Source organism: Megalobrama amblycephala, linkage group LG1, assembly GCF_018812025.1.
Source record: "Megalobrama amblycephala isolate DHTTF-2021 linkage group LG1, ASM1881202v1, whole genome shotgun sequence".
NCBI lineage: Eukaryota > Metazoa > Chordata > Actinopteri > Cypriniformes > Xenocyprididae > Megalobrama > Megalobrama amblycephala.
In genome coordinates this window covers 8,508,464-8,521,803 of record NC_063044.1, presented here as the reverse complement: position 1 = coordinate 8,521,803, position 13,340 = coordinate 8,508,464, and the positions used below count along the sequence as shown (strand labels likewise).

General features: G+C 38.4%; 1 protein-coding gene across 2 annotated transcripts; it reads right to left on the bottom strand.

Annotated features, from left to right (window-relative positions):
• Positions 1 to 8,615: 8,615 nt before the first annotated feature.
• On the bottom strand, positions 8,616 to 12,997 carry LOC125243449 (gastrula zinc finger protein XlCGF7.1-like). 2 transcript variants are annotated; one of them, XM_048153131.1, is made up of 3 exons: positions 12,937 to 12,997; positions 12,248 to 12,521; positions 8,616 to 9,861 (listed from the first exon to the last, which is right to left on the bottom strand). In XM_048153131.1, the coding sequence occupies exons 2-3, from the start codon at positions 12,519 to 12,521 to the stop codon at positions 9,212 to 9,214; spliced, it is 924 nt and encodes a 307-aa protein (XP_048009088.1). In that variant the 5' UTR covers positions 12,937 to 12,997; the 3' UTR covers positions 8,616 to 9,211. The 2 variants fall into 2 exon arrangements, with proteins under 2 accessions (XP_048009088.1, XP_048009095.1); XM_048153138.1 differs by lacking the exon at positions 12,937 to 12,997 and having other exon boundaries at positions 12,248 to 12,755.
• Positions 12,998 to 13,340: the final 343 nt, after the last annotated feature.

The following is a 13,340-nucleotide window of genomic DNA, read 5'->3' as shown; positions in this document are numbered from 1 at the left end:
TCACTGCTGGAAAGGGTTAAAATATGCAAAAAATCCTTGAAAACAAGAATCTGCAGTACATGGAGGATTTTTCTAAAGAACAGAGCTCAGTTTAACTGCTCAGAACAAACAAGGGACTCATAAGCAACCATCAAAAAACAAAACAAAAAAAAAGGTCACAGATCATCCAGGTAACCACACACAGTATTAAGAATCAAGGGTTCACATACTTATTAATGTTATACTTATACTTATGAGTTATTTTAATAAATTCAGCTATTTTGTCTTGTGGATTATATGTAAACATCTTTTATGGGGACAGTACTAAATAAAAAATAACATGCATTTTGTATGATCTCTCTTATTTTGTTAAAATTATTCACATTTTCACAGATTCTGCAAGGGGTTCCCAAACTTTCGCATACCACTGTAACACTCTCTGATTGAAGACTCTGGCTGCATCCGAAACCGCCTACTTCTCTACTATATAGAAGGGTAAAAGCAGTAGCTGATTGAATAAGTATGTCCGAATCCTTAGTATTCATAAAAGAGTAGGCGAGAATTACCTGGGTGACATCTAATTCTCACGAGATTCAGACGTGCATCTACTCAAAGTGCATCCGAATATGACTACTTACCTACTATATAGTAGGGGAAAATAGTACATGAAAGAACTAGTATGTCCGAAAACCTCAGTAATCATAAAAGAGTAGGCAAGAAGTTCCCGGTTGGTGTACTGCTCCTGCCCAGATTCTGAAGTGTTCATCCGATGGACACTCTTCTATCCCAGGAGGCCACGGGAGAGGATACGTCATACTCGAACATGGAGGAGAAAAGCAGAGGTAAACTAACCCTTTAAGCCCCCAAATAGAAACCGTATGAAATGTATGTATGCATTTATATTAAGGTAGTATCTTGAAAAAGTAAACTAAGAAAATACTTAGACACTTACATTTATTTACAGGTTTGCTTTTGGCAGATGCTTTTATCAAAAGTGACTAACAGTGTTCTTATTACAGGGATGATCCCCATTGAGTAACCTGGAGTAAAGTGTCTTGATCAAGGACGGTGACGGCTGCAGAGATCGAACCAGGAACCTTCTGCTTACCTTTAGCCCACTACACCACTAAAATAATAAAGCTGAAAAAAAAAATAGCATGCAATTGTAATAATATTGAATGAAATATGGCAAGAAACCAAATTCTGACATGAATTATAAAACATTTTAATCAGTTTAAATGTTTTACATGTAGTCTTGTTCATGGAGAGCACATGAATGTTTGCAGCAGGCACAGCAGCAGCCAGATTGTCCTGCACATCTTCTCCCACTCTTGCTTCAAGGCTGTGGGTTTCAGGGGTCCTTCATCATCGTGGTCTTCCTCATCCTCTGGATCAAAGATGTCCCCATTTAGAGGAGCAGCAATGAGGGACATTATAGATGGCAAAAACAGGCGAAGGTGTTCATGGTGGTCAGCTGCTTCATCAAAATAAAGCTGCAGAATTGGCACCGCTGTGTTGAAATGGCAGCAGGGCTGAAATATGCGATTTTAAGAAGTAATATATTTAAAGGTCCCGTTCTTCGTGGTTTTTTGAAGCTTTGATTGTGTTTATAGTGTGCAATATAACATGTGTTCATGTTTCGCGTGTAAAAAAACACAGTATTTTTCACATAATTTACTTATCTGTATACCGCTGTTTCCACTGTCATAAAAACGGGCTGATGACTTCCTTGTTCTATGAAGTCCCTCCTTCAGAAATACGTAACGAGTTCTGATTGTGCCAGCGGTTCCTGTGTTGTGATTCGACAGCAGCTTAGCGCTCCTTGCCCGGAAAGGTCACGCCTCTTACCATAACGGGGAGATGCATGCGCTCAGTGTTATTGTAAACATGTCTTTAATTTTACCCTATCAATTTGAGCCAGAATCAGACCCGGAGAACATAGATGAAGAGGATCGAGTAGAACCTGTGCAAACACGTCTTTTACAGGATGTGTCACAATGGTAAGCTGTTTATTTACAGTAGGTAACGTTACATATGCCTAAACATAGAACAATGATTCGCGTGGCTGCAGCTAAACCAGCATGTGGTTAAACAGTAAACAACAGATATAATCAACAAATAATTTAAACTGATCATAACAAACACCAACAATCGATGGTGTCCGGTTGAATTACTACACTTTTTAAAAGTTTTGGTCGGATAAGTTTCAATTGCCATCTAGTTAACAAAGCTAAACAGCGTTGCCCTTTGTGTGATAAGTTACAGAAACTGTTAAACGCACCAACGTAAATAATAAAATGCACTTACCGGTTGTGGTCCACAAACAACGCCTTCTCCAGACAAAGAGGGAACTGCTCCATCTTTCAAAAATAATCTTTGTGCGAATCCGGCATTAAACTGACTGAGATTGAGGAAGCTGTCCTCAGTAAAATGTGCTGCACATAGTTTAACATGTGGATTATAATTTTCGGGAACCGAGTTAAACATAAATTGTAACCACTGATTTCTAAGTACAGCGTCCCTGGGAAGGCCAAACAAAGGTGATTGGACTGCGGGATGAAAATAACAGCGTTTCGACGACATGGCGACAAACACACTTTACAAACGCAACTCTTGCTCTTCTCCGTGGGAGCGCAACAAGACCACGCCCCCTTTTTTGTGTATTCCTGTGGGCGGAGGTTAGTCAAAACACAGTTTTAGTGACGTCATTAAAGAAGGAAGTAGAGGGATGTAGTCCAAACAGGCTGTTCATTGTAGGCTATTTCTGTTAAATAAAATATCTCGCTTGGCATTGAACTTTGAGCTTTAAAATTTTACAGATTTTATTTATACTCTAACAACAACATTACACACTAACTAAAGTTGGAAACATGGGATCACGAAGAATGGGACCTTTAAGTATTGGTCAGCATTTTTTATTATTATTATTATTGTGTATAAATGTTAGGGTGTTCTAGCAATGGTGTTTATTCTGGAGTAATATTATTTTTAGTAGTAATAAGTCAGTCTTCTCTAAAGGCGAGATCTTCGAGCAGCTGCCCAACATCTCCTTTGTGCAGACATTGCAAATGCTGAGGAAAACCGTACTAGGTAGGGTCGTCAAGTTACTGATGCTGTGAGGTGTTAGTGCACCTGTCACTCATATCTTTTTTTAGGGGTTCAAGAGCGTAGCGCTGAAACCCTATTGTAATTGTTAAATTTTCCAAGGATCAGCATTCTGCCCTAAAAGTGATCGGGCAGACCAAACCATAAGTTGTAGAGACTTGAAACTTTGAGGGCTGGTAGTACTCAAACCGCCTACAACATCACCAAGGCTCGCCCCGATCGGTCTGACGGGGACGCTACAGGGGTCAAAAGTACGAAATGGCTCATAACTCCTGAACCGTTATGGGGTGTTCACACCAGATGCGATTTGCGCGTAGTTGGATGCTTGGACATTTTGAGTTTACTCGCTTCATTCGCGCATGACATTCACTTCACAACAGATGTGAATTCGCGTCATGAGAGGGGCTCTCCCGCTCCTTTATGTGTCCCAGACTCTTCTACTTCTTTCTGCACACTTCCTCTGAATAAACACAACTCATCAGCAGGGAAATAGTTGTAAATTACAGCGAATAAGCTCAATTGGTTGGCTTTAGCTAGCTTGTAGTCTCAATATGTATATATATAGCTCAAATTGAGTAAAGACCATTTTTTACAACTTACCAGATTGTCCGACCTCCTCACTCACGTTCTTTCAAGCAAGATCCTTTTTATTCCTGCTTCTATAAAAGTATGAAGATGTACAGCGACGATGATTTTGTCCTCCATTGTTGTTTCGGATTTCTGCCTCAGCTCTCTACGTCACGTCACTACTAGAGCAAGCTCCTGATTGGTTAACTCGGCGCAAATTTTCGCCAAAGTTCAGATTTTTCAACTTGCGCGAATCACGCTTTATGCACGTCAAACACCCGAAACGCTCAATTCACGCATTCCACAGGATGTCTATTCGCGTCTTTGCATTGACTTAACATGTAAATCACTCGTGCTTAATGCATCATTTGCATCTGGTGTGAACGCACCATTAGGCCCAGGCTCAAGCGTCTTATATCATTGGAATCCTTGGCTCAAGGCAGACAAGATGCATGCCTGGCAAAAATTTGGGGTATTTTGAGTTTTTTTTGAAAAACCTACTTTTGCAAACTAGTCCTAGGTTTTTCACCCGATCGGAACCAAACCAGTGCAGAAATGTTCTCTGGAGTCTGAGTATCAAAAGTTATCCAAAAAAAAAGTCAAAATTTTGGTTCACGGTCGCCAAAACGTATGATGTGTGTGGAGTCACTTCTAGTGAAATGGCTATAACTCGACAAAGAAATGAGATCTTTTCACCAAACTCGGTTCGGTACGGGCTCAATCTTTGGTCACAACAAAAAAAAAAAAAAAAAATTCGCATCGACTGGACTCTAGGTTAAGTTAGTCAGATCGACTTGAAATTTGGTGTGCAGTGTCTTGGTCCAAGGGGGCATGATAGGCTATGAGGACATTGGTGTATCTCAAAAAACATGGCCGTCATCAGCCAATGAAATATGAGCACCTATTAGACAAGGTTAACGGAGGCCAATCAAAACGAAACTCAGTGGGCATGTTCGACTCATGGTCCTAAATGTTTGTGAGAATTTTGAAACAAACCGGCCACTAGTTGGCGCTACCAAGTTTTATACCTCAGTAATCACGTGGTGTTTCACATATTCACACAATATGCACATCATTTGATAGATCTCCTCATGCTGAACATTTTTGCCTCAAGAACCAATGCTGTCAATCTAACCATTCATTAAATATTCGCGAACATTTGAAAAACCTACTTTTGCAAACTAGTCCTAGGTTTTTTCGCCCGATCAGAACCAAACCAGTGCAAAAATGTTCTCTGGAGTCTGAGTATTAAAAGTTATCAAAAAAAAAAAAAAAAGTCAAAATTTTGGTTCACGGTTGCCAAGGGGCACCAAAATGTACGATGTGGGCGGAGTGACTTCTACTAAAATGGCTTTAACTCGTGAAAGAAATGAGATATTTGCACCAAACTTGGTTCACGTGTGTATGGACTCAATCTTTGGTCACAACAAAAAAATTGCATCAATTGGACACTAGGAGGCGCTGTAACTTGGAAAAAACATGAAAACAGCTGTAACTACACAACCGTTAGTCCAATTGACTTGAAATATGGTATGCAGTGTCTTGGTCCAAGGGGGCATGATTGTTTATGAGGACATTGGCGTATCTCAAAAAAATATGTCCATCATCGGCCAATGAAGTTTGAGCACCTATTAGACCAGGTTAACGGAGGCCGACGGGAACGAAACTCGGTGGGCATGTTTGACTCACAGTCCTAGAGGTCCATAAGCATTTTGAAAGAAATCGGCCACTAGTTGGCACAAATGAGTTTTACACCCGCTAACGGGTGTTTCACAGATTCACACAATCTGCACATCATTTGATAGATCTCCTCATGCTGAACACCTTTACCTCAAGAACCATTGCTGTCAATCAAACCGTTCATTAATTATTCAAAAATATTTTAAAAACCTACTTTTGCGAACTAGTCCTAGGTTTTTCGCCCGATCGGAGGAAAACCAGTGCAGGGCAATTCTCTGGACTCTCTAGATCAATAGTTATCCAAAAAAAAAACACAAAAAAAAACCTTTGGGTCACTTAGAAAGTGGGCGTGGCTAAATATACCCAAAAGCCTATAAAACCTAAATGAAAACTCAGAACTTCACAAAAATTGGTGAGCACATGCAGGATATGACTCTAAAGAAGCACGCCAATTTTTATGGAGATCAAACTATATGTGGTGATATAACTGTTAGAAAACTTTTAAAAAGTTGTGTTTTAATGGTTTTGGCTGAAAATGTATATAACTCAGTGTGTGATCGACTTATTTTCAACCATTTTTAGGCCTTTCTTTCAGAAGCATGTTAGGCAATGTTAATACATAACTATTCCTGAGCAATGACAGAGAAACCTTTGAGCAAAGCAAATTCCTACTTTTGCACATTTGCAATATAATGTCTCTCTGTTTTGAAGAAATGAGAATGTGGTAGTTATTTTTGTTGTGCCTTTGGTAAAGTTTTATAGTGTTCATTTCATGGATGTAGATGTTCTTAATCCATCTAGCGTTTTATGTTTTCCCCTCATTTGTTTAAAGATTTCTCTGTTCTTATCTGTGTGCATGTCTTTCCCTCAAATATCTTGCTTTCTCTCTGTTTAAGCCACAATCCAGAAAATTTCTCACTAGTTTCCCTCTTTTTTCATTTCCTCTCAATATTCCAAAGTGGTGCATTTTTGAGGCAGGAGTTAAAGGGTTTATAGTTGGCGCAGTATGTATACTGTTCAAGTGTACAAAATCCAGAATTTCACAAAATTGCTACATCCAGCAAAGAGAACCATCAGAACAATTTCAATCTCAATTAATTTTCAATTTTCCTGCAATTTCTTTATTTTTCTAATCAGCACTAACCAGCTGCTAAGGCATACAGGGCTGTTAACATTTTCAGGTGCCAGAGCAGCCCTCTTCTTCTGCACTATGAGTCCTGCAAGTGAAAATTGTCTCTCACATGGCACAGTTGAAGCAGGAGTTGGTAGATATTTCCGTGCAATGGTTGCCAGCTTGTCATGACTTCTGCTGTGTGCAGACCACCATTGTAGAGGGCATTGTTCAAGGCTTATGCTGGGCTCTGCTCTGTATCTAGCAAGATTCCAGTGATGTTTCATCATCTGACTCTGTATCAGACCCCATCAAGAGGAGACCAATTTTCTTCTTTTGTGGCACTGATCCAGCATCCTCCTCTTTTAGCATCTTGTTTCCCAAACTTCAACTCTTTCTACTTTAGGAATGCATTTCAGGGTTTTGAATCTGGGATTAAGAGCTGTTGCAATTTTGAGCCGTGTTTTCTTTGCGCTTTGTCAAATCCTCTTTGAATGCATCCTTAAAGCACACAACATAAGCAGGGTCATCTTCTGTGAAAGCCATCTTCAGGGACAAGTGGCAATGTCCAGTGGTCCCCAGTCAAAGCTACACTCTTTGTGATCACAGCTCTGCTTTGCATTTCTTTTCATTAATGTATAGTTTGTAAATCCTGGACATAATTGTTGATCGTGACGGTAGCTCACGATGGGTTGGAAGTGGCAATCCTGATCACTTCCTTCAGGCCCTGGTCAGCAACGATGTTGACTGGACGGCAGTCTTTGGCATTCCACTTTGCTATGGAAGTAGTAAGCCTGGCTGACAAATGTCTACTCACACACCGTATACACTGATCCAGTGTTTGTTGTTGCTCACGAATCGACTCGTCTCGTTAATTTGCTAGTAGAACCTGCGATGTGCTTTGCATTTAAATTATATTTTAAACTCAATGAGCTTTGATGGTAGGACAGTTCTTTGTTACAATGTATGCACATAACTTTGTGTTTATCCAGAGTGCCATCTAATTTTCTTTTAAATGTGAAATTTCCCCCAACCAGAGTTACTTGTGCTTGCGCCATTTTAGATGCTAAACTCACGACCCTCAATATCATCAACTGCATGACGCATTACGTTATGACACACCTTTGTGTGTTTCACTAATTTATATATTTGCGTTAAATATGCGTTAAATTATTTGAACACGTTAAGGATTTTGTATTAATCGCATGCATTAATGCATTAACGTTGACAGACCCAGTATAAATTACTACTGTAGTAAGTAAATATTTGTTTAGTTCTCACCAAAGCTTGTGCTAGTTTGCTGTAGATCATTAAACTGTTATGCTGCCTCAGAAGTCTGTCTGAAATCAGTTTCATGAGGTGCTTTCATGCACAAACGCTGCCGTACAAGTCATTCTCTTATAAGGCAGCGAGGCAGCAAGACAGCTACCTAGGTTTTTGGATGCAGCCATTGAATCACTTCAAAACAGCATTTTATCATTGGAAACTCCAAAAATAGATCAACCTAAAATCCATGTTTAAAGTGGAAATGAACCAATTCGGTACACCCGATACCAACAAAAAAAGTCTCTTGGAGCGAAAGCTCAAACCGAACAGGAAGTCAGATATTTAGAGCCCAAGCCACTCAGGCGCAGAGCCCTTTTGTTTTTCTAAGGAGAATTTATTTTTTTCCGTCATCCGGGGCCTTTTTGGGGGCCTTAACATGCTCAAAAACTCTTGAAAATTGGCAAACACATTGGAATCTGTGGCCATTAGGATGCCAAAAAGGATGGGACCCGGCGTGGCAGGGGGGCTCGACAGCGCCCCCTTGAATGGCCTACAAATTATTTTGTTTGATTGTGTAATTTGCTTTTTGAATCGTGGAAAAACCGTGATCCCTATTCTAAAAAATACAGATTAACCAGAGTCATAAATTCACCGAGCCATTTTGATTACTCTCTTATATATGCATTTTACCGCACGTGTAACAAATCAACATAAAAAATAACAAATCGATCAGCCACTGTTCACAAACTTCTATGGGTTTGATTTTAGTTGCCATTTGTTGAAATAAATACCAAAAAAATAATATGTTGGTGTCTGTCCGCTGAATGCCCATCCAATTATCCTCCATGGCAATATGGGAAAGTGAATATTTACACCCTACCAACAAAGAAATGGTTCGACTTCTGTTAGCTTGTTGAACACATTTATTTATTTGGACATTTTCTACCATATAATGGCTGAAGTAGCAGCGTGTGACACTGTTCTCATGGTAACCAGATCAACATTGTAAACGGAATTCTACAAAACTGAAGTAAAAAACACCAAATTATCATTCAATGGGATAAAATATCTTCTCTTCCCTGCAAACGATACCATGAAGAATGTTAATATTTAACCAAGCCAAAAACAAATAAGGTAAGCTGGTTCCATATTCATTTCAGTATAAGCAGACACAAGATGCTATAAAAGGTGACAACTTTTAAAGTTAAAAAAAGATACAAGTTACGTAAAAGATAAAAGCTCATTCTGGTTTCTCGGTTTGATATATTTGAGCAACCATAAACGATGCAAAAAATAGGAATTTTGAGTTTGTAATAAGATTCCTATATAGTAAATTACTCCTTGCCCTCCAGCCACATTTCGCGTTCAGCAATGACGTCATGTGCAAACAACCTATAGAGAAGGCATAGGACGTAGGAGTAATCTTTGTGAACTGCGAGAGTTTCACACTTTTAGAGGCTGTTGTGTCAACCTTGATTTATTGCAATATTGAGCTGTTCAATTTTATTTCGATTTTAGTGAATAATGAAACAAAGCTTGAGGCTTTTCTCCAGTGTGAATTGTCATATGGTCTTTAAGGTTTCCTTTTTGACTGAAACTCTTTCCACACTGTTGGCAGGTGAAAGGCTTTTCTCCAGTGTGAATTCTCATGTGGACTTTAAGGTTTTCATTTCTAATGAAACTCTTTCCACACTGTTGGCAGGTGAACGGGCTCTCTCCAGTGTGAGTTCTCATGTGTTGCCTGAGGCTTCGTTCCCGTGTGAAGCCATTCCCGCACAGAGTGCAGGTGTGAGGCTTCTCTCCAGTGTGAATCATCATGTGGCCCTTAAGGTTTTCTTTTCGACTGAAACTCTTTCCACACTGCTGGCAGGTGAATGGTTTCTCTCCAGTGTGAGTTCTCATGTGAACTTTAAGGTGTTTTTTATGTATGAAACTCTTTCCACATTGTTGGCAAGTGAAGGCTCTCTCTCTAGTGTGAACTCTCAAGTGGACTTGAAGGTTTCTATGTTGATCAAAAGTCTTTCCACACTGTTGGCAGGTTAAATAACTTTGAGCTCCTTTTTGTAAGGAAACCTTTGTTGATTTTTCTCCAGTCATTAAATTATCTTCCCTTTCATTAAGTTCATGAGTCATCTCTCTCAGTGCCATTAGGTCTAGAGCAAAAATAGACAAAAAAAAAAAACAATTTAGACATTTAAAGCATCAAAACCAAAAACATGTTTGATCTATTCCCTATTCTATCTTATGGATCAGGGATGGGCAGCTTTGGTCCTGGCAGAGTTAAGTTTTATCCCTAATCAAATACACCCGCCTGTAATTTTCAAGCATTCCTGAAGACTTGAGGCTGATTTATACTTCTGCGTCGTGTGTACGGCGTAGGTACGGCGTAGGCTGTGAGTCAATTAATTAAAATGATTTGCTATTTCCCCACAAAAGCTGTTTAATTAGCATAGTGAAGCCTCTCATCCATTGACATCCATTCAAAAAACAGCCTCTGGTCTTCTTCCCTGCATACCGCCAGGGGCAGAGCGTTAGCATTAGCAGTTATGTTTTTTTTGGCTAAAGGTTGCAGGCTTGCCTTCCAGTGGCTTTGGATCTACATTTCCAGCAGAGTTCAGATCCAACTCTGATCAAACACACCTGAAGCAGTGAACTAAGATCTTCAGGGGCAGGTGTGATCGATCAGGGTTGGATCTGAACTCTGCATCTATGTAGATCTCCAGGAACAGGTTTGGTCATTCCTGCTCTAGGTTCAACTCATCAGCTCTGATACTCTGATCTGAGACTGATGGATATTTCAAATACATCTACAAAGTGTCCTGTTGAGGTACTCCAGGGCTGTGCTCAAGTTTGGATTTTTATGCCCTTCCCTTGCTAACTTCCCTCCATATTAAGGACTCAGATGTACATCATTGTTTACACTGAACCAACACTGGCAGAATCTGTCTAGCAACTTTATTAACGAGAACTAAAACTTGGTAACCATGAATGCATATTTGTCATTTTAACTAAGCAGAACTGGTGGTGGTGCTTAAGATATTGTTTGTCATTCAGTGTTTATGTAAAAAAAAAGATAATAGTAATTATCTGCTAATAGTAATTATCCCGCTTTTCCGGTCATGAGTATGAGCCAAGAATATACTCTTTGGTATGAGGTAACACAGCTCTGTTTATCATATTAGAGACATTTGAGAGTGTTGAAAATGATGTTATAACGTTACTCTGTGCATTCGCTCGGCGGCTGCTGTGAGACACTGTTACACACTGCAGTAAGATAGATCGATTTTACAATATCATTAAATGCTGGATGATTGTGTTGATAAATGGCATGCAATTAATTTTAAAACGTATTGTATGATGGAGAAAATGCTGTATTACTGTTACTAAACATAAAGCTGCATCTGATTATGCTATGTTAGCTACTTCACAAAATAGTGTTTTTCTCTGAGGCGTGGTAAAGCATGGTACTCGCAAAAAATCAAGAAAATTAGATTTAAACAATAAGACTAAACGTGTTGAGCTATAAAACAATAATTAGATTTCTGTCTATAAATATATCAGAACAGTTGTTCCCTTGTCTATTAAAACATGTAAATATTAAAGCGTCTTTGGTGTTTCCATGGTTTCTACAAAATAAAACCAGAAACCGAGGGTAACGTGGGTATGACGCCATTGACAGGCGACTCCTCACACGTCCCGGAGCCTTGGGTAAAATTGCAATTTTCTCACGATTTACAAATAGTTGGAAACATTTGGGATATTCTAAGTACTCAAATGAACAAAATATATAACACTGGCCTAGTGGTTTTTGGTTATTTTACTGCAAAAATATTACATATTGCACCTTTAACCCTTCACAGATTCGACTGGTGTTACATCTAAGTAGCCTATTTTAGAGTTGTTTCCACTTTTATAAGAAAATTAAAGTGATCGCGCCGGCGCCTCGCGTACACACAACATATATCAGTTTTAGTAACTTGACATCGCAACCTGTTAATTGTAAAAATAACATACATTCAACCAAATATATAAAGTTATAGTAGTATGTGTACAATGAAAGTGTTTTAAATAATATAGTTTAGCCTTCAAATCGTGAATATGGAAACATTCGGATTTGTGCCAAATTATAGGCTATAACGCCAGTTTCTGTTTCAGTTTAGCTTTAAATGAATTAGTTTTTGCTTAATGTTTATATATAATTTTTTTCATAATTAAAATAGTAGTGGTGCCCCCCAAATATACAAATATACCCGTGCGACTTATGACTGGTTTTGTGGTTCAGGATCAGATTTAATGGAAACACTGAATTTTAAAGTGATGTAGTTACACATTGCTACATTTACTCTCTATAGTAATGAGTTAATAATGCTTAATTACAAGTAACCAAACACTAACTCTAGCTCTATAGTAAGTCCACTTGAAGAAGTGAATGAACCGACTGAGTGAATTTGGACACTTTTCTGTAAGATTATACTGTATATTTCTGTAGAGCTGGACATTTTAATAATGATCAAATTCAGCTTTGAGAATAAAACCAACCTGTTTGTTCCTCAGTATCTTCATGTTTCACACTGAATGTTTCTTCAATCTTCATGTCTTCACTCTCCTCTTTAATAAGCTCAATCTTTATATCTTCAGTCTCCTCCTCTTTAATAAACTCCATCTTCATGTCTTCAGTCTCCTCTTTAATAAACTCACTCTTTATATCTTCACTCTCCTCCTCTTTAATAAACTCCATCTTCATGTCTTCAGTCTCCTCTTTAATAAACTCCATCTTCATATCTTCACTCTCCTCCTCTTTTTTAAACGCCATCTTTAAGAAGAGAATAATTAACAGTTAGGCCTATTGGTCTAATGACCCGGTTAGACCAAAAAACAAACAAACCCCACACTAAAAACTAACGCTGCAAATTAATAGACTTCATATTTAGGTATTTATGACTGATGAAAACATGATTAGTTAGTTTGTTAGTGTTTGTTGTTCTCGTTCATGTTCACTGTTTGTGCAGCACGTGTCGTGATTCACTGAATCATTTCTCAGTGTTTGATTCAATTGACTCGGAGTTGAAAAGTTCAGTTTCTCCATTATTACTCGCCAGAGATAAAGAATCACAATGTTACAATAAATATTAAATAAACTCATTTCACATCGCTTGTTTAAAACAAAACACACAACTATTAAGCATTTAACTGTTTCTATTTAAACAGATTACATTTTTAAAACAAACCTTTCTTCAGCAGAATCACAGCAGATACAGGATTGCGGCGCAGTCTTATGACGTCATGTCGTCACTCCAAAATAAAAGTCCCAAAATAATTACTTTTACCAGATAATCTTTGTATTAAAATTAAAACAGTGGCAATTATGATACAAACAAACATGGTAAAAAGGTTGTATGAGTTCATAAAGCAGAGTTCATTCATGTGTCCGAATTGAAACACATTAAAGTTCAAAGTCATATTCATTTATATATATATATATATATATATATTATAGAGAATATGAATCTGACGTCATTTATCCGCCATATCAACAGGATGACTAGCCCAACCCATTTCGAATTATGGGTTGCACTTCCTGTTTGGGGAACTTCCATTTAAAAAGACAAACGAATCGTTTCAAATCATAAGG

Coding starts and splice junctions, on each gene's coding strand:
- LOC125243449 (XM_048153131.1), bottom strand. CDS start 12,521: ATGGCGTTTAAAAAAGAGGAGGAGAGTGAAGATATGAAGATGGAGTTT. Junction 9,862..12,247: donor AGATACTGAGGAACAAACAG/GTTGGTTTTATT, acceptor TTTTTGCTCTAG/ACCTAATGGCACTGAGAGAG.